General features: G+C 38.7%; 1 protein-coding gene across 3 annotated transcripts in view; it reads left to right on the plus strand.

Annotated features, from left to right (window-relative positions):
• Window positions 1-22,538, plus strand: part of runx2a (RUNX family transcription factor 2a) — an 84,697-nt gene that overhangs the window by 36,327 nt on the left and 25,832 nt on the right. For all 3 annotated transcript variants that reach the window (XM_039660853.2, XM_039660854.2, XM_089120094.1), the window contains exon 5: window positions 3,148-3,252. In XM_039660853.2, coding sequence (XP_039516787.2) covers window positions 3,148-3,252 — 105 coding nt within the window. The remainder of the gene's footprint in view (window positions 1-3,147; window positions 3,253-22,538) is intronic.

Genomic DNA, 22,538 nt, shown 5'->3' on the forward strand with positions numbered 1-22,538 from the left:
TTGTCATTTGCTTTTATATTTTTATAATATCAATAAGCAGCGATGGCACCAGGAACTTCTATCTTGGGGGTGCTAAGAAGAAAAAAAAAAATTGAGTGCATTAATAACTTCAATACCCTACATTTATTGCATGGTACTTATTTAATTTTCCATTTTACCTTAAATCATAAAAGTACAAAGTGTAAGAATTAAAATTCAAATCTTTATTATAACATGAGAGAATCTTCAAAAATATAGCTACTCACCAATATCAGATTACAAGAGGACAACACGCCTTCTGAGCTATTCCAAGATGTGCCTGAACTACGATCTTTTTCCTCATATTTAGGCCTCGTCCACATGGACACAGGTATTTTTATAACCAGAGTTTTTCCTCCTGTGTTTAAAAAAAAATCCCGTCCACATTAAAACGCAAAAACACGCTATCAAGCGCTGTCAAGTGCATGCCACACCAGCAGGTGGCAATATAAGCCACGTTGCCCAATCAGAAGCCTAACAAAAAGTTATTACAGTTTCCGGTAGGCGGATAACGGCATAGCGCGGGCGCACACTCTGACGTCGCAAGGCAAAACCCCTGGTTTTACTGTCTACACGACAACACTGTAACCGGCGTTTCTAAAAATCCTCACCCTGGCAGGGGGTTTTGCCATTTTTTTTGCCGTTTCCTCTTCCTCTGTTCCTCAGACAATAGCTGTGTCTGAAATCGCTCCGTATCCACTATATAGTGCACTATATCGGGTGTCGGCCATTTTGTAGTGGTGTCCGAATTCTGAGTGAACGACATCATTCCCTACATTCATTCACTACTTTTACCCACAATCCTCTCTGAATTCGAGTGTACATTCGGTGTGCGTTCCATTCGACCGTAAGTGGACTGCGAAGTGGACTTCACAGGGTATTTCGCCATCTTAAGTGAGATTCCAATTCGAAGGGAACGAACATGTTCAGTTTGAAGGGCCCTGAAAACGGCTTAGGGAATAAGGGAACATCGATACATCACTTCACAGGAAGTCAGTGAAGTCCACTTCAACTGATATACCGTGTTCCGGGAGTAGGGGGCAGTGAACACTGTGTAGGGACCCTGTCGAATGGAACGCACCAACTATGTACACTTGCTGAAGCACTATTTCCCACAATCCAATGCGGAAAGAACTGAGCGCGCATGAAAGTGCGGCGCGAGCAAGTTTAAACCAGAGATTACAGTGGAGGATTTGAAAAATATCCGTTAATCGTCGGAAAGCGTATTCATTCATATAATAACGGTCGCCGGAGGGCGCTCGACGACACGTCATCTGTGAGAGTTACAATTTCAGTCGATTAAACTACAAAGCTGGCACGGAGGTATATATATAATTACAAAATAAAGTCATTATGATTGTTCTTGTTGTTAATATTATTTTATAAAGTAAGTAACGTAAGATAAAAGGAGTTTTATCAGTACGTGTGATGAAGCCTTTTCTGCGACAGCTCCAACTCCCCGACGCACAGTGTAAACGTCAGCGTCGTGTGCACTCAAATGCCATACACTATATAGGGATTAGTGAATGAGTGAACGAGTGAGCGGTTTCAGACACAGCTAATGTTTTCCTAGCATTCTGCTTCTTATATGCCGGCTTAGCCATGACGATAGCGTGACAAACTCAACCTTGTTCCTGGATTGGGGGCATGTATGTGTGCATTGCCGTAAAGGAATATGTTACATCGCGAGAGCTGCTATCATGCGATACTTCCATTCAACCCAAAAGAAGTCATATAACCATTTCAATAACTCAGAAGCTGTTCAGTTAAGCTAAAAAAAACTGCATAGCATCCCTTTAAAAGCTCACCATTATGATGATCACTGTTGCTCAATATGATCGCCATTCGCCAATACCTGAGCATGCAATTGACTCCTCCCCATTAAAACATTATTAAACATTATTTGTTTTATAGATTCTTAATATTGCTTAGGTTTTAATTTTTTTTAGTTTTAATGAAAAGGTAGCACTTTATTTTGATGGTCTCTTTTTAAACTTTGCAACAACATGTCAAATAATTCCCATTGGAGTATTAGAAGACTGTCTGCTTAAAGGGTTAGTTCACCCAAAAATGAAAATTAAGTCATTAATTACTCACCCCCATGCTGTACCAACCCCGTAAGACCTTCGTTCGTCTTCGGAACACAAATGAAGATATTTTTGATTAAATTTGAGAGCTGTATAACAACCACATTGGCTCCTAAGGGACTGGCTCTTGACGGCCCAGAAAGTCAATGAAGAAAATGTTTAAATATCCCAAGTGACTACCGTGGCTCAACTATATGTTTATCAAGCGACGCGAATACTTTTTGTGCGAAAAAACAAACAAAAATAACGACTTTATTCGACTATTTCTTTTCTTCCTTGTAGGCCAGAAACGAGATTTTATTGGGCTGAGTAATTAATGACTTAATTTTCATTTTTGGGTGAACTAACCCTTTAATATCTGCTATCTCTTTATTATGATGATCCTCCAAGAGACATTCTACTTACTTTAAGTAACTAGGCAACATACATGTCAACTTAGTATGTCCAGCCCTAACCCTAACCTACAATGGTGCTATTGTGGGTCTATAGCCCCAACAAGCCCATAAAGCCCTATATGAGTATTTATTCAATTAAATATACTGTTAATGAGTTATATGATCAGTTAATATTCAAAAATGTGACTTTTTTCATGCACTATTTGTATAACCTCTACAATGTTGGCATGATATGGATGGTTGCCAGGGGGTTGCTATGCAGTTGCTAAGGTGTTCTGAGTGGTTGCTATGTGGTTGCTTACTGATTCTACTCAACCAGTAACAGTAATGACAGAGGCCTAGCTCAGTCATTAAGCCATTTATTTCTCTTACGTTAACACCTAACATGGCCTGTTTTATGCATTTCTGATTTGTCATGTCCAACAACTGAATATTACAAATTCAAATCTCAGCAAGGCTCACTTTCCAAACCAATTCCATTATTGTCCGTTGCGCCCAGGCCCTTTTCAATGGCTCGAGTTCCTCGCAGTTAAAATCCCACAGTCATCACCGTCACCAGCAGAGAAATGCAAATGACCGCCGCGCAATGAATGTGACACATTGTCCGGCGGATTAATCGGGTTTGAACCTTTTTTTGTGTTTTGCAGGAAAGAGCTTCACGCTGACAATCACAGTATTCACGAACCCACCGCAAGTGGCGACTTACCATCGAGCCATAAAGGTCACAGTGGACGGACCGCGGGAGCCGCGAAGTGAGTACCAAATATCACACGTCATGTGATCAGCACGCGCAAAGAGCGCCCGAATCCAGAGATGAATGATTTTGTGCAGCATCGTGGCTTAACGCCCAGCCAGTGGGACGAGACGTGTGGCCCGATGCATGAATTGATGCATAGATTGTGTTACGGTACTGTTTTAAAAAATGGATTCAGCACGCCTCAATGCACAAAGACGGCCTTTGAGGAGCTGCAGGCACGGCCAGAGAGAGGCAAATACAAACGCGTGCTGTCAAGGCCGCTTGACTTGTGAAAATGTTTACTGTATTGGCCTCTTGTGTCTGTCCATCAACGTGCTCTTAAGAGCGAGCCGCTTGACCTTTGACCTGTGCTCTTGCTCTGTTCTGAATGGAATAATAGTCTGCTGGGAATCTGCTGGGCTTTCAAACCTGCTCATCTTACACTTTTTTTTTTTACAAAATTGGATAAAAAATAGCTTTTTTTTGCAATTTTCGCTCAGAAATTGCTTTTACATTTCGAAAATGAAATTGCAAACAAAACGTTGATTTAAAACGGGGAATTTTGAACTAGCAAACCGTTAATAGGATTTTCTTATAAAATGTACTCCAATGATGTTTGTTTATTAGAAAAATATTTTACATCCACATTCTGAATAAAACACATAGCATAATAATGTGAGGTAAAATAAAAATGTTACGCAATACGCAATATACTAGGAATTACAAAACAGCCCCTGTAAACTCGAGCACATTGCATTGTGGGATAGGTGTGTTCAAATTTTGTCAAATGTAGTATGTCATGCTGGAATTGATGACATGCAGAAAATTCACATTCATTATAGGATTAGTTCATCAAAAAATGAGAATTATCCCATAATTTACTCTGCCTTAAAGGAGTAGTTCACTTTTCAAAAAACCTTTGCTGATAATTTACTCACCCCCATGTCATCCAAGATGTCCATGTCTTCATGTTGTTCTCCATTTAATGGACTTCAATGGGAACCGAATGGTTCAAGGCCCAAAAGACACTTTCAGTACAAACTGCAAACTGTTCAAAGGGCTTTAAACGATTCTAGACGATGAATAAGGGTCTTAACAAGCGAACCGATCGCTCATTTAATAAATAAATAACAAAGTTAAAGTTTTATAAGCTCAAATGCTGGCCTTGCTCTGTTCTGTGACGCACGTTTGTGACTCTCCTGTTCGAACTCGTTCATCAAAATCTTTTTCCGAGTCATTTGGTTCATTCAACGAATGAAACAAACGAATTGACTCTGAAAAAGATTCGTTCATTTTGATGGACGAGTTCGAACAGAAGAGTCACAAACGTGCATCGCAGAACAGAGCAAGGCGAGCATTTGAGCTTATAAAACTTAAACTTTGTTATTTATTTATTAAATGAACGATTGTTTCACTTGATAAGAGCCTTATTTATCATCTGGAATCGTTTAAAGCCCTTTGAACAGTTTGCAGTTTGTACTGAAAGTGTCTTTTGGACCATGAACCGTTTGGTTCCCATTCCCATTGAAAAATGCTGGAATGTTTTAATCAAAAACCTTAATTTCTTTTCGACTGAAGAAAGAAAGACATGGACATCTTGGATGACATGCGGGTGAGTAAATTATCAGCAAAAGTTTTTTTTTGAAAAGTGAACTACTCCTTTAAGCCATCCTAGTTGTAAATGACTTTCTTCTTTCAGCCAAACACAATCAGAGTTGTATTAGAAAATATCCTGGCTCTTCCAAGCTTTATAATAGAGTGAGTGCCATCAGAGTGTTTAGCTCCATCCATCAATCACAAAAAGTAATCCAAGTGACAGTGGGTTAATAAATGCCTTCTGAAGTAAAGCGATGGGTTTTTGCAAGAAAAAATATCCATATTTGAAACTTTATAAGTCGAGTTCCAGCGGAAGAGTGACCCTCCAGGATATTATTTAATATATCCCCACTTGTGTTCGGCTGAAAGAAGAAACTCATATACACCTAGGATGGCTTAAGGGTGAGTAAATTATGGGATATTTTTTTTTTGGGTGAACTATCCCTTAAGGAATAATATACTCTACATTCTGAACAGATCCATGCTCTTAGTTCTGAATATGAAGCACTCTAAGAATAATCCATCCATCATTACAGGATCAGCTAGATTTATAGGAACCATTGTGACATTTCTCAGACAGAAAAGAAACTTTGATGCTTTTGTTTTACCGATACACTGAACAGATACTTGTCACGGAAAAGAGAAACAGCCCATGTTTTCTCTCTCGGAGGAACCCGATCTGGCAAAAAGCTCCAGTTATGCGTCAATTATGAAAAAGCCAGTTCATCGGAGTTGATGTCTGAACTTGTGAGTTGTGTGTAGTCCTCGCCTTTCTCGTGCCTAAACTTCTCAGTCGCTCTCACTACCTGAAAAAAGCCAACTGTTAGAAGACGCTGCCAAATTTCAATTTTCACACTGAGCCCCAGGACCCGTAAACACACACAAGCTGTCATGAATTACTTTCATGTGGCAGAGAATGGAACCAGGAACACACAGTGCTTGACTTTCTTTAGTATGTTTATATTAAAGTCTGCTGCAATCTGACATTACGGCCAAAGTTCTTCACAATAATCGAATAAAAGTGGATCGGATTCTGTCAGTTGTTAACGGTGACTGACAGATGTTTCTTACTCGTACGTTTTATGCAAACTTTTTTCCATTTTCGGTCGTGAAATTACTCAAAGCGTACATGACGTGGCAAGCAAGCTTTCAATGTGCTGTTACTATACGTTTCTAAATGATTGCACAAAAAATCCCTTTAACTTGCAAAGAGGGAACTGAGATATATTAAAGATCAAAATATCATAATCATAAAATCTGATTTGGATTAGTAGGAATGTGTTAATAAAGTGCAATCCAGGAGTGGGTTTTTAATTATTATTATTTTTTTCAAGGGGAATTGTTTTTAAAAGTATTTGTTAAAGAGCCATAAACCAAACAATCCAGAGAGAAAATCACATTATAAACTTTGATTTGATACAAAAAAAATTAAAAATCAGAGAAAAATACAAAGGTATACACCTGGGAACTCAACATGAGAGAAAGAACTGCATGCCCATGAAACACTGCGAATGACATAACCAAATTAAAAATGTATTTCAGTTAAAATTATTAATTTAAAGTTTATATATATATATATATATATATATATATATATGCGTGTGTGTGTGTGTTAAAAGAAGAAAAAAGAAAAAAGAAAAAAAAAGGCACAAAGTATTGTGAAGTAATGAGGCAAAACTCTTTTTTTACAGAAGTTTTACCTGTATTTTGAATTATGCATTGGATTGTGTTATGTTTTATGGCTAATCCTGGCAGAAAATTACCAGTAAATGTTCTGTTTTGTTTTTTTGCAGTGTACATATACAAATACATTGGTATTTAGAAAGCCTAGGGAGACCTCGATTATGTCATGCACTCTCAGAAAAAAAGGTACGAAAGCTGTCACTGGGGCGGTACCTTTTCAAAAGGTACAATTTTGTACCTAAAGGGTGCATATTGGTACCTTCATGGTACATATTTGTACAATTATGGTACCAATATGCACCCTTTAGGTACAAAATTGTACACCACCCCAGTGACAGCTTTCGTACCTTTTTTTCTGACAGTGTGGGAGTGGGCAGGGCTAAAAAGCTCTTTTAGATCGATTGGGTTGCAACATCTGATTGGTGGAATTTTCTTCACAGCATCATTAGTGGTTTTTCATCATGAATTCCACTGTTAAACATGATTCTTTAAAAAATTAAGATGAAATAATGCGGGCTGATGTCTTCAAAACAAAAGCATACCATTATTTAACAAAAGGTCTGTTCAACGAAACACTTCCTGCTAAAAATTACCCTATGGTGAAAAATGAATTGACCCTTTTCACATATCCGAGTTTCTCAGAAGTGGAAGTCGTCATAGTTGGGTAAACTTCAATAGCGGTGAATGAGAGACTACATTAAATATATGTTTTGCGTTCCAGTTTGCTCAGATAGCAAAGAAAAACTCCACAATAGTGTTTTCACAACTTTCAAAAAGAGTGAAAACAAGATTGATAACAGCCGCCCCATAGCCGCTGTATTAGAAATACCCTCACAGCAGCGTTAATTAATTATATATATATATATATATATATATATATATATATATATATATATATAATTTTTTTGTTGTTTTAAACGTTGCAGGATTTATGATACTCATGACTGCACTGTTAGACCTTACCAGGTTTTTTACAGTAAAATACTGGCAACACTGTTGCCAGTAATTTACTGTAAAAATGCACTAAAACTCAAGTTAACTAAAAAAATACAACTTATTAGTTTTAGTGCATTTTTACAACACTATTGCCAGTAATTTACTGTAAAAATGCACTAAAACTCAAGTTAACTAAAAAATACAACTTATTGGTTTTAGTGCATTTTTACAGTAAATTACTGGCAACAGTGTTGCCAGTATTTTACTGTAAAAAACCTGGTAAGTGTGCTGAAACACATCTTCAGTCTGTGAAAAGTGTCCAAGGAGTTTTTAACATCTGGAACTGCACTCCTATCAGAACACCTTAGCAACCCCTTAGCAACCAACGCAGAACATCTAAAGCATCAACATTTCATCTCACATCATCACACGCCATCATACACAGAAACACACAGTCTGATGAGCGCTGCTGTAGATCCAGCCTTGGCTCAATTTCCTGGCACATTTGTAAAAAAGAACTGCCAACTTGCCTGGCACACATCTGTCGCCACTGGCCTTGTATTCATAGATAACTTTCAGGCGGCTAAACCAATAATATCACTTCTTAAAGTCTCGTTTTTTCCCTCTTTACCTCCTCATCTCAATTAACACATCTGGCAGCAGCGTTTTGGAGCCACTTTATGCCAGTGTGTGATCTTCATTCATTAGTGGATTAATCGTGCCCTCGAGCATCTCTGATGTGACGCGCCTTTCATCTCACGCAGCTCATTCATCTTCAGTTTTTCTTTCTGGCTTTGTGTGCTTGTGTTTATCAGGGAAAATACCAGTCGATGACATGGCTTCTGTTGGTGTAAACAAAGACTTGTTTTTTTGTTTTTTTTTTCAGATGTTGCGTAATTACAGAATTATATAGTTGGCTGATATCTTTTTATTTCGTTAATTAGTATAAACCAGAGTAAATATTGTTGACTAACACCACAAAAAACTTTTTTCATATATAACTGAAATAATATATATGACATATAATATATATAAATATATACTTTTTTTTCTTTGTAATAATAACATGCAACAATGAATGTTTATGCAACTGAGCCCAGGACAAAAACGCATCGCTTTGCCCTTCAGAAGGCCTTTATCAAAAAGCCGTATTGATTACTTTTATGATGGATGGATGTGCTTTTTTAACCTTCAAAATCTCAGATATTCACTCCCATTATAAAGCTTGGAAGAGCCAGGATATTTTTTAATATAACTCAGATTGTGTTTGGCTGAAAGAAGAAAGTCAAATACGTCTATGGCTTGAGAGTGAGTAAATGATGGGATAACTATTTAGGGTAAACCATCCCTTTAAAAGTTCTTCACGGAACCATAGATGCAAATTAAACCTTTGGTCTAATTACACATCGGTACCTAGTCGACCGTTCTCTGAGATTTGTTTTCATGATAATCGAATGTAAAGAGTTTTATCTCTAAAAAACTGTTTAGTGTATACGCTAGTATATGGGGGCATATAATAAGTAAATAGAAATTGCTAATTAATACCACTAACAAGGCTCAAAATAGCCATACCCTAACACAGTAACATAATGAGGGTCCCTACATGCAAAACGAAGCATTGAGAACTTTGTAAGAGTACAGACTGTTTAATAAGAAGATATTTTATAAAGACAGTCCACTTCGTGTATACAGGCAGGAGCCATCTTTGGAAAACAGTCTCGACAAGTCGAAACACGAACGCCGTTCATACAGTACAGAACTTCATACAGTTACTTACGTCATCCGTGGTTCGACTTGTCGAGACTGTTTTCCAAAGATGGCTCCTGCTATGTATACACCAAATGGACTCTTTATAAAATATCTTCATATTAATCGGTCTGTACACTTACAAAGTTCTCAATGCTTCGTTTTGCATGTAGGGACCCTCATTATGTTACTGTGTTAGTGTGAGGCTATTTTGAGCCTTGTTAGTTGTATTAACTAGCGTTTTCTTTTTACTTATTAAATGCCCCCATAGACTATACGCTAAACAGTTTTTAGAGATAAAACTCAGAGAATGGTCTACTAGACACCAATGTGTAATTAGACCAAAGATTAATTTTGCGCCGGAGTTCTCCTTTAATTTTTAAGAGTGTATGTTGACCTTAAAACCCATACTAGCTTATTAAAACCCATATAAACCCTGAGGCTTTTGCTGGGTTATTTTATGCCATTTAACAGCTTTTATTTGGCAAACAGGTCAATCTTCTCTCCTACATTATCTATATGGAGGTCTATTTCTTATCCTCATCTGCTGTTGAGCGGAAGGCAGGTGGCCATGCAGGAAATGACACATTCAGAGGCATTTAGAGTTGTGCAACGTCCTGCGAGTGTGTCGTGAAGCTGCCTCTGCCTGTTTACACATTCCTCCTGCGTTTAAGAGAGAAAAACTGAGAGAGAGACACAAAAACTCTCATTCAGAGAGACAGACAGACATTCAGGCCTTTAATTAAGTTTCAACGTCATACAGTTCTTTTCCAAAGGATGGTTTTATTGCTCAGAGGTTGCTCTTTCATTGCTCATGCACAAGATTTAATTGAGTTCGCCGTTAGGTTTATGTATCAAATTTGTCTTGGATGTTTCTCCTGAAATTCCAACACAATTGAGACGATTGTTTGCACACTTCACAAGAGGAGGGTAAACGGTGTATATGTTCCTTCTTGTGGAATTTGTCAAGAAAAAAAAATTCGTACTTTCTCGTTTACTTCTTGTTAGGGTTAGGTGAATCTGTTTTGTGTAAGTGAGATGAGTAAAGGCACACTCACATTTAGTCTAGAACTACAATAATCATGTTTACACAGCGCACACAACACCTCTGCATTTACTCATGGTTTCTCTCAACATTGGGACAGGAGAGCTATCGGTCAATACATGGGAAAACAATATAGCTTGAATTACTTATTCGAAAAAACGTGTTTGTTACATTACTCATTATGGGTGGACAAAGTCATGGGTGTCAGAACCATTGTATATGGGCCAAGACCCACCCACTTTTTAAGACCAATGATTTTGGACCCACTCAACTTTTACCATCTCTAATTCAGCGCATATGTCTGTTCGCTTCTCAGAGAGCCCTCAGTCAAATCCATTCCACTTGAGGAATGCCCTAATAAACTAAACTCCATTTCCGCTGAATTCCTACGTTATATTTCTTAATGAGCCGCAACTGACGAAAATAACAGCCCGTTGTACCCTTCCAGTCAAATATTCCATTGGAAATATCAATAACAGCTTTAAAATAGTTCAAAACTTTTGCTGATAATTTACTCACCTGCATGTCATCTAAGATATCCATGTCCTTCTTTCTTCAGTCGAAATGAAATTAAGGTTTATGATGAAAACATTTCAGCATTTTTCTCCATATCATGCACTTCAGTGGGAACCAAACTGTTCAAGGTCTAAAAGACACTTTCAGTACAAACTGCAAACTGTTCAAAAGGCTTTAAAGACGATGAATAAGGGTCGATGAATAAGACGATGAATAAGGCTCTTATCAAGTGAAACGATCGCTCATTTAATAAATAAATAACAAAGTTTATGTTTTATAAGCTCAAAGGCTCGCCTTGCTCTGTTCTGTGACGCACATTTGTGACTCTCCTGTTCGAACTCGTTCATCAAAATGAACGAATCTTTTTCCAAGTCATTTGGTTCATTCAACGAACGAAACAAACAAATTGAAAAAGATTCGTTCATTTTGATGAACAAATTCGAACAGGAGAGTCACAAATGTGCGTCACAGAACAGAGCAAGGCGAGCCTTTGAGCTTATAAAACATAAACTTTGTTATTTATTTATTAAATGAGCGATCGTTTCACTTGATAAGACCCTTATTCATCGTCTGGAATTGTTTAAAGCCCTTTGAACAGTTTGCAGTTTGCACTAGTGTCTTTTGGACCTTGAACCGTTTGGTTCCCATTGAAGTCCATTATATGGAGAAAAATGCTGGAAAGTTTTCATCAAAAACCTTCATTTCTTTTCGACTGAAGAGATTTGATCTTGGATGAAATGGGGGTGAGTAAATTATCAGCAAAAGTTTTTGAAAAGTGAACTACTCCTTTAAGTTGTCAATGCTGGCAAATTACCATGGTATCAGCAGCGGGATAAATTCCACAGATAGCTGTGCCTTTAATGAGTTTAGTTTACTTGTTTAATGCACCAGAATACCTGAAACGGCATTTACTCCAGTAACATTTTTCTGGGGGAGGACCCACCCACTTTTTTTTTTTTTTTTTGCTTCCGACGCTAATGAAAAAAAAGCAATGCGTTAACCAAAACAACTAACTGAGGCGTTACTAACAGCTTGCGCCAGCTCAAACCCTCTTTTGACGTTAAAAAATTACTGTCAGGATTTACTAAAGACACGCAGTGAAAAATTAGCGCTGAAAAGGTGTGGACATGGTTATTTTAGCAGGGTTTCCCTTTCAGACACAAAATTTATAGGAGGAAAGTATTTAAATGAATAATGCTACGTGATTTACGCTTTGCGCTAGTCAATTTACTGTTGTTGCGCCTTTATTTACCACCCAAAAAAGTCCTAAACCAGACGCTTATTTGCGCTGGTCTTGGTGGGTTGCGTTGGTCATTATGGAAACGATCCGGCGGTGTTCTTTAATTTGCATGTCGTCAGTAGATCACGCGCAGAACTTTCCACTCCCATCGGCGCTAATTTGCCCTGTTTAGTAAATCTGGCCCACTGTCTGTTTTCATTGTTACTAAGGTGGTCTACACCTTGCCCTAACCGTTTAAGCCATTGAGAAAGTGCAGATATATTTTGTCTAGCATGAAATTCCCCAGAAACTTGTACTCATTTGTAAAGAAAATATTCCATGTGAGATTCAACCCGGAGACGGATCCAATGGTCTTCAGCCAATGGGAGCCAAGACACACAAGAGGACAAGCATCAATATTGTTGCTCAAACTAAGTGCGTAACTCAAGCGAATGCTGTGTCAAATCATGTTGTTCTTGCTGTTGCTTTATGAATTGATCAGATTTATGGCTTTGGTTTTATGTCGATTCTACTCTACACAGCAGCTCTTGATTGGTCTGGTCGTACAGGGCTATGAGTGTGAGCCGCACGCTGCTGTAATCATTTGGCGGGTCTCGTGTAACTGTGGTTATTAAGAGCAATTTGGACTAATAGACTGGGAGGGGCGGCTCAGACCGTTCAGAGAGGGCCCTGTGTTACTTTTACCACCATGACTGCCAGTGTTCCTCGCACACCATCATAATAGCAGCATTCTTACGCCGATATCTGATCCTTTCGTGCTGGTTTGTTGGTGGGCTTGACACGTGAAAGACCGTCTCTATAAGCCTGTGAGAGGGATAAGAGCAAAATCAATATACATTCATGTCAGTTGATTCTTTTTATGTCATATAACCAAAATAAGTTATTACACAAGTTTGCATTTAAAAAAAGCAGATAGATCAACTAAGAACAGTAGCACATGTGATACATATGGACTGTTTATGGAATGTTGGCTTCACTCGGTTGGTTTATAAACCCTTTCTTTAACTATGACATATGTTTACAGATTATTTAAACAAGCGCTAAAGCATAAATGTAAAAATTTAGAGTGTAACTTATCTGGCAGATTTTGTGCTATGAAGTTTTATTGTATTATCAATGCGATACTAATATAGTTTTTTTTATTAGTTTATTTTTTATTTTTTATATTTTCTGTTTTCATTTGAGTTAAAGTTTAGATGTCTATTTTGTAGCTTTCATTGTTATTTAATTTTTATTTTTTGTTATTTTCTGTTAAAGGTGCAGTAAGCAATTTCTCAGAAACACTGTTGATATTTGAAATCAACCCAAACAAACACACCCCTCCCTTCATTGCTCCGCCTCCAAGAGTAAATGTCTCTTTATTATAGCAGAAGAGAAGCAAAACAAAGCTTTGCGAAAAGGAAGAAAAAATGAACACAGGACACAAGAGTATATAAAAGCAACAGTTGTTTATTAGCCGGCAGCAACACAGCAGCTCCAGACAAACAAAGACACTCAAAACTGTCCTGTTACTAAAGCTAACATTACAACAACAGCATATCTTGGTTCTGTGAAGCATATCAAATCCAACAACAATAATAGTTTATTTGTTCTTTTATTATCACGGGTCCTAAAGCTGTTGCCTGATCATAACCCTTTCTTTTTCCAGTCATATTTCTCTGACCCTTTCTCTTTTTGTAATGTTTCTCTTCCATCTCTCTTTCACAGTCTTTATCAGGGGTGCTGCAGCCCCCCTTTTTTCACGGAATTGTAAATACAATTTTTTTGTTCATTTAGGCCTATTAATTTTTAGCATTTAGTCTTTATTTGTAATAAACACTTTAAGTGGGCTATAAAACGTTATTTATATGTTAAATTATTATTTTTTTTAAAATAAGAGATGGGCGGAGATGGGTAGGGTTAGGGGTGGGGTTAGGAATCAGGGGGCGGAGATGGGTAGGGTTAGGGGTGGGGTTAGGGATCAGGGTGCAGAGATGGGTAGGATTAGGGGTGGGGTTAGGAATCAGGGCGCAGAGATGGGTAGGGTTAGGGGTGGGGTTAGGGATCAGGGGGTGGAGATGGGTAGGGTTAGGGGTGGGGTTAGGGATCAGGGCGCAGAGATGGGTAGGATTAGGGGTGGGGTTAGGAATCAGGGGGCGGAGATGGGTAGGGTTAGGGGTGGGGTTAGGGATCAGGGTGCAGAGATGGGTAGGATTAGGGGTGGGGTTAGGAATCAGGGCGCAGAGATGGGTAGGGTTAGGGGTGGGGTTAGGAATCAGGGGGCGGAGATGGGTAGGGTTAGGGGTGGGGTTAGGGATCAGGGCGCAGAGATGGGTAGGATTAGGGGTGGGGTTAGGAATCAGGGGGCGGAGATGGGTAGGGTTAGGGGTGGGGTTAGGAATCAGGGCGCAGAGATGGGTAGGGTTAGGGGTGGGGTTAGGGATCAGGGTGCAGAGATGGGTAGGATTAGGGGTGGGGTTAGGAATCAGGGCGCAGAGATGGGTAGGGTTAGGGGTGGGGTTAGGGATCAGGGCGCAGAGATGGGTAGGATTAGGGGTGGGGTTAGGAATCAGGGGGCGGAGATGGGTAGGATTAGGGGTGGGGTTAGGGATCAGGGCGCAGAGATGGGTAGGATTAGGGGTGGGGTTAGGAATCAGGGTGCAGAGATGGGTAGGGTTAGGGGTGGGGTTAGGAATCAGGGCGCAGAGATGGGTAGGGTTAGGGGTGGGGTTAGGGATCAGGGTGCAGAGATGGGTAGGATTAGGGGTGGGGTTAGGAATCAGGGCGCAGAGATGGGTAGGGTTAGGGGTGGGGTTAGGGATCAGGGCGCAGAGATGGGTAGGATTAGGGGTGGGGTTAGGAATCAGGGGGCGGAGATGGGTAGGATTAGGGGTGGGGTTAGGGATCAGGGCGCAGAGATGGGTAGGATTAGGGGTGGGGTTAGGAATCAGGGCGCAGAGATGGGTAGGGTTAGGGGTGGGGTTAGGGATCAAGGGGCAGAGATGGGTAGGTTTAGGTATATGTAAGGTGGGAGGGGTTGCATCTGGATCCAACTCCTCCCCCTGGATTTCGTGTTCTGCATTCAGGACCATCTCCATAGTTATCTAGACACCAGATTTAAAAAAAAAAAAAAAAAAAAACATTAAGCGACCACCCAGAAATGTGCCAAAAAATTCAAAACATCAGAGCAACTCACACCCACTCAAATTTTCTCAATTATAATATAATTTTCTTCAACAATATATACAGAATCAGTCTGTATTGAATTGCAGTGATGTAGTGTCTCTGAAACGTCACTAAAAAATAAGAAAGTATTTGAAGTCGCACAATCTAGACTGTTTTTATAAAGGTAATTCTATGCAATTTAGAGCATGTGAAAAGCCCACCCTAAGGTTCCCTGCTTTGCCTGTGTTGGCTCTCTTAATTAATGCCACCTCGCATTGAGGAGATGGAAAACATGGCTTGTTTTTAAAAAGGTATTTGCCAAGATGATCCGTGACGTTATGTTTTGACTGCCATGAAGACGGCTGGAAAAGAGCTATTGTCTCATGCAGAACTCAGCCAAACACGTTTCATAGAGAAGGACGGTACAGTGTAAATGTTCTTCAGATGGAGTCAGTCCGCCACAATCTAATTTCCACACTTCTTTTTCATTTTATCTCACTCTTTTTTTTCTCATTCAGTTTCTGGTACACCGAGGCTAAAGGATCCTGCGGTAAAAGGCACGTTTGATTGGACCAAAAACAGCACATTATTATCACTAAATACTACATAATAATATCATAATCACCTGCTTTTGCTATTTTGAGGTTGAATCAAAACTAAATATATTGATATAACAATTAAATACATATTTTCCACCAGAATATTTTCCACCTTTTTCCTTTCTTTTGCAGCCTCAGCGTTGTGCCGCCACATGTTTCAGTGTATTGTTTGCATAACAGCTTCTGACAATCAATATGTTGCACATAAAATCTTCCATTGAGCCAGATTGTTTACGTTGCGGTTTGCGCGGAGCCGCTCTAATTGCTCAGTGCTGAAACGAGCATTAGCCGTGAACCTGTGATGTTTCTCTCTCTCTCTCTTTGAACGTCGCTCTGCGAGTCCAGACAGGTGAATGCACACAAAACACATACGGTAGGCCTCTCAGATAAAAGCCAACACAGGCCATTGAAAATAAACCTACGTATATAAGGAGGGCTTGCATAAGAAAGACCTGCTTGTACTTTCCTCAAGAACACTTTCAAATGAAGTGATATAAGACAAGTATGTGACTGTTAGTGTTGGCACAGGAACTTGATGTTACCTATCAGCAATAGAAGGTTACACATGACTAGCAATTTGGCTGTTTAAGGATTATGCATGCTCAGATATTTTTAAGGAATGCTAACATCAAACTAATATAATTACAACAGTTGTTGCTCTGTTCCAGAACAGCCATGCTGTCTACTGCCTACTAGCATGTTAAGTGAAAAGGAACTTGTGTTTAACCCGGTGTTTTTGATCAACCCGGTCTCATCCCAAGACGTCATATAACTGACGTTTTGGGACGTCTTTTGACCATACGTCAATATTCGCCTTTTTAGGGCCCCCTTATGCAGTTTACACTACATGACTTGCTCTCAGTGAAATCATGAGTGTTCAAGTTGTTTAGCTGTTCACACCACACAACACAGCGTGATTGATCCACAACAGGAGGTAACTCACTACACGAGTTAACAACGCACTACATAGAGATACAACCACGATCGGATGATAAGAGCATATCATTTGTGACTCAATGAGAGCTGTTTCAGTACTATAGTACGGTCTAAATCCTGAAAATAATCAAACAAATAACGAGTTGACAACAACACGATTCTATCTGGTCTAGAAACCATGTTTTGTCACGAAAAACCACGCAATAAAACGAACCAGAAATGACGCGAAACTGCAGAGAAGAACACAACACGCGAATATGGACGTCAGACAGAAACTAGTGCTGCACACTGTTTGCTCGACGATATGCTCTGAGAAAAAAAAAATGCATAAAAGAAAAAGTAAGATTTACCTGGTGTCCTCAACCCATGCGTTGCTATGATTGGCTGTACTCATGACATCACTGAGATTGAGTCGCGCGACTGCGCGAGATATCTAGCATGCTAGATATTTTTCTGAGCTCGGTGACCTGTCTGCGAGCTGTCTGCGAGCTGTCTTTGATGCGTTGTTGGCTCTTTCACACTATCGGATTGGCGAGCGTTAATCGTCCGCTAATCGCCCGCGATTTGCACGCGATAACACCCTGACTTGTCGGCGACTCAACGATTTGCAAATCGGGCTTAAATCGGGCTTAAAATCACGTAGTGTGAACTAGGCTTTAGGGATCCTAACTCTACCCCATACCTAAACCTAACCCTAAACCTAACCCGTCACCTAACTGACGTTAAAGGTAAAGCGTCAGTTGTATGACGGCCCGGGATCGCCATCTACCGACGTTTAAGGGGGCCCTAAAAAGGCGGATATTGACGTATGGTCAAAATACGTCCCAAAACGTCAGTTATATGACTTTTTGGGATGAGACTGTGTTATTTTGATAGAAGCCATAAAGTGTTTCTACCAACAGCAATAACTTTATTTATATACTGCAATTATCACTAGATAATGAATATCAACATTGAGCCTCAAATTATGTTTCTAAGCATGCATTAAAGGTAGGGTAGGCAATATTTTGCCTACCCGAAACACTTTTTATCATACTGGTTGAAAGTGGTCTAAATATTGAAATATGCACAAATATCATCCAAAAAAAATGTTCGTCATTGCATTGGTTCCGGAAAAAAAGTCAGACAAACAAACAGCAGTCGCCTTTTACAGTTGCTCCTGAACCAAAGCAACAAGATTATGCTGCGTTCACGCCATGTAATAACCGTAGTTACAAGATCACAACCTGTGACGTTCTGCGCAGAGCCGTTCACGTCCTCAGACTCGGATATATGCGTTTTTATGTAAATGTTTCTATCAACGCAGAAATGAATCTGCAGCAGTCAGGTGGTACAGCTAAAGCTCTTTAAGCTGTTTATGTTCCTTATTATTGTAATGTTATGTGCTTTGAGACATGAGGTAGTTTAACGCCATCTCTCGTGATGTTTTTGTTTACTCTGGCTCTACACGTTCATGTGTTTTGAAGGAGGCGTGGCTTTGGAGATGCTTTGAAGAAAGGGTGGGATCTCATGCTTTCATGCCTCTCTGAAATAACCTACCCTACCTTTTTTGAATGTAAATTGCATAGTTGTACTCGAAGTCAACTGTTTTATTTATGATTAAGCAATGAAACATGCCAAATTGTGCTAACGTCATTTTTGGCCAGGCTGTCATATGAAGAAATTATGAACACATGAAAAAACATGAGAGAACCAACAAAATATGCATAAGTGATTATGCCATATGCTTTTTCCTGTGAGCTTGCATATTTTTCTGCATAGTAATATAAAATCTGTAGCTTTATATATTATAAATTTATCCCACAAATATAATGTTTTACAAATAAAATAGTTTGATGACATTTTAATTTAAGGTGACGTCGTTATTGTACTTATTCATAGAAGTACTGTAATAATAATTAACTACATGTACTTAGTTATGGTTATGGTTTGGTTTGGTGTTAGTTACTTGTAATCAGGCACGGATTAACACACAGGGCACTGGGCCAGCAGGGGGCCCTGTAAAATTTACTGTGTATTCTTTTAAAATAATTATTTTTATTTTTATTTTATTTTTATTTTCTGGAAAATTGTAAATATTGCGTTATAATGTATGTTTTTTGCAGTTGCAAAAAAAAAATTAGCTAGTAAATAAATCAAATTTAAAAAAAAAGCATTGCGTCATATAAAAGTCACGCGTTTTATATTAGGGATTATTATTAGGGATATTAGGGACGGTTAACCAAAAAACAAAACAAAAATGAGTTTAAAACCACAACCAAGTGGATCAATGAAAAGAAAGCACAAAAAGGACAAAGAAGCAAGAGAAGCTCAGTTACTACAAAAGCTACCGACAATCTCCAGCTTTTTCAAAACTGTTGACGCAATTATACATAATTTACTGTTATTACTATAGTAAGTACATGTAGTAACGTTTTACCTTAAAATAAAGTGTTACCAATATTTTCCTAATATTTTGATGGTTTCATCAAACTTTTAGTCATTCCCTCCAGACAAAAATAGTTAAATAGTAAAATTGTGAAATGTACAATTTAAGAGAAATGTTTTCTATTTGACTATACTTTAAAAATGAAATATATTCCTGTGATGAAAGCTGAATTTTCAGCATCATTAATCCAGACTTTAGTGTCACGTGATCCTTCAGAAATCATTCTAAAAAGCAGCTTTTCAAGAAATATTATAATTGATCAGTGTTGACAACAGTTTCGCTGCTTTGTTGTTTTAGAAACCATGATAAAAAAAAAATCAGGATTTTAGTCAATTTAATGCATCCAAGCTGAATAAAATAATTAATTTCTTAAACAAACGTACTGACCCTTTCATGTACTAACTTTTCAACAGTAGCACACACACACACACACACACTGACCCTTGTGCATTAACTCCAGTTGTGTTATTACAGCAAAACAGAAGCACTCTGACCTCCATTAAAATATGATAGCAACTAATCTGACTAGATAGATGCATATCATGAGCCATGCCAGGATTCTGGCCCTTATGCGCATGTTGTATTGTCAAATAGAGTTTTTTTTTTTTTTGTTAGTTCACATCCAATTACAGTACATTACGGCACAGAGCCGTTCTGGCCCTGGATCACCCCTCAAACAAATACGTGTTGGCCCTGAAATAAAAGTTTGGTTGTTTGGTAGTAGTACGGTTGCGTGGTGTCTGATTGTTGCAGTCGGCCCATCGATTTCTAAAGCTCTAGTAGCATGTGTGCCCCTTCTTGGCGTAGTTCACTTCCTGGAGCTCGAAACACACGGACCACACAGGCGACTGGCAAAACTCCAGCTCTGCTTGGCTGCCGTCAGCTTTCTCCATTTCTCTCCCCCTCTCCGTCTACTTCTGATCCTACGACTGAGCGGGCGTTCGGCCTCGTCCTGTCCTTAAAAATCCCCCCCCCCCTCCTTTTTTGCTAATTTCGAGAGATCTGCCATGTGAAATAATCCATTGTTTCACTCTTCAGAGGAGTCGGCCCTCCGCGCCACAGCAATTAAAGAAATGAAACCTAGACGGATGTATGTTTCCCTTTCTTCTTCCATGCGTTTTATTCCCTGTGTCGCCGAGGCGTGATTGATGCTCTCTGACTGATATTTGATGTTGAAAGCGTGCTGGTGTTTAATGAGCGCAGGGTGTTATTGTGGGTCACGGCACTATCGTATGGCAATTTAACATAGCATTGCTGGCACACTGTGTTTATACGCCCGTATTATTTATTAAGGCGTTTTTGCATGAAAATAAAGAAATAAGACTACTTTAGTGCTTAGTTTTGATTCTCAATCTTAAATGAAATATTCAACATTTTTGCCATGACAGGATCATTTTACTTTATTTGAGACGTGTTTATTTGAATGTTTGAGCTCTACCGTTGAGAGATGTTTTTAGCACTGATGTAAACATGAGGGGATACTGCATGTCTCATGGGATATGAGAATTAGGGATTTTCCTCTCGTTCATGCTGAATCGTTCGCATCCCTTTTTTTCATCATGGAAATTTGGCAAATTTCAAATCCTGAAGTCTTTTGCTTCTGTCCTCTTCAACGGTGCTCTGAACATGTTCATTAGACACAGTAGACGGTGATTGAAGTGATTTCCATTTCTGTAAGCTGTGTTGGATAAAAGCATCCAATGTAAATATTTGGGTTATCAAACATTTCTGTGTCCCCTTCCAGAATGTCTGTAATCAGAAATCTTGGTAACACTTTACAATATGGTTACATTAGTTTACATGAACAATACTTACAACATGTATTAATCTTGTTTTTTACTTGTTCTGAACATTTACTAATACATTTTTAAAATCTAATTTTGTATTTGTTAACATTAGATATTGCACTTGGAATGACACGAACAAACAATGAATAAGTAAAGATTAATAAATACAGTAAGTAACACATGTATTGTTCATTGTTTGTTCATGTTAGTCAGTACATTAAAGGATTAGTTCACTTTAAAAATGCTGATAATTTACTCACCCCCCGTGTCATCCAAGATGTCCACGTCTTTCTTTCTTCAGTCGAAAAGAAATTGAAACATTCCAGGATTTTCTCCATAATGGACTTCATTGGGCACCAAATGGTTCGAGGTCCAAAATGAGAGTTTCAGTGCAGCTTTAAAGGGCTTTAAATGACACCAGACGATGAATAAGGGTCTTATCTAGCGAAACCATCGGTCATTTAAAAAAAAAAAAAAAAAAAAAAAAACATTGTTGGTTCGTTGAATGAACCAAAAGACTCGAAAGAGTCACGGACGCTCATCACAGAACAGAGCAAGGCAAGCATCTGTGCTTATAAAACTTTTTTATTTAAATGACCGATCGTTTCGCTAGATATGACCCTTATTCATCGTCTGGTGTTGTTTAAAGCCCCTTGAAGCTGCACTGAAACTCTCATTTGGATCTTGAACCGTTTGGTTCCCAATGAAGTCCATTATATGGAGAAAATCCTGGAATGTTTTCATCAAAAATCTTAATTTCTTTTCGACTGAAGAAAAAAAGACGTGGACATCTTGGATGACATGGGGGTGAGTAAATTATCAGCAAAAGTTTTTTTAAAAGTGAACTACTCCTTTAACTAATGTTAACAAATGAGGCCTAATTGTAAAGTGTTACCGAAATCTCCTGATAAACATTTCTCAAGAAGATCTCTCTCTAAAAAAGTCCATACTCTTACTGTAGGACAGTGTCTGCTTTTCCCAATAAATCATCTTCAGTGGCCTCCGTTACGCTATCAAAGAGCAATACACTCTGAACTGAACTGACTAGAGCTGAATAATGACAATATTGTCTTTTTAAGGCTGTTTTATAGCAGAATTTGTATCATATTTGGTGAAGATGGCATCACTGATTCTGTTATTTTCCTGTTTATTGCCGCCAAACTGCTTTGAAACAATGGCTGCATCTGAAAAGTCAAACTTCCCTACTATATAGCAGCAGCAAAACAGTGACAAAAGAAGTATGTCTGAATTCACAGTACTCATAAAAGAGTTGGCAAAAAGCACATGGATGACTGACTTCTTCCTGTGAGATTCTGAAGTATGCATACGATGGACACTTTACTATCCCATGAGGCCACGGGAGAGGATTTATAAATGACAGTAGGCGCGTTTCCATTACCCTTCAAATTGCGAAATGAAAATACGCTCAATGGAAACACGTCAATTTCGCAAAAACTCCCGTTTGTCGCAAAAACGTTTTTACGCTCGCATGAGGAGGTTTTTCAGGCATTCGAAAAAGGAATATTTCGCAAAACTGCAATGGAAACGGGTTTTTGCGCTTTTACAGTCACCTGACTTAAAAGACGTGGTGTGTCCGCAAATAATAATAATATTAATTATCATCATTATTATAACATTTATTAGGC

This window comes from Pimephales promelas, chromosome 15 (assembly GCF_988280905.1).
Source record: "Pimephales promelas chromosome 15, fPimPro1.hap1.1, whole genome shotgun sequence".
Taxonomy (NCBI): domain Eukaryota; kingdom Metazoa; phylum Chordata; class Actinopteri; order Cypriniformes; family Leuciscidae; genus Pimephales; species Pimephales promelas.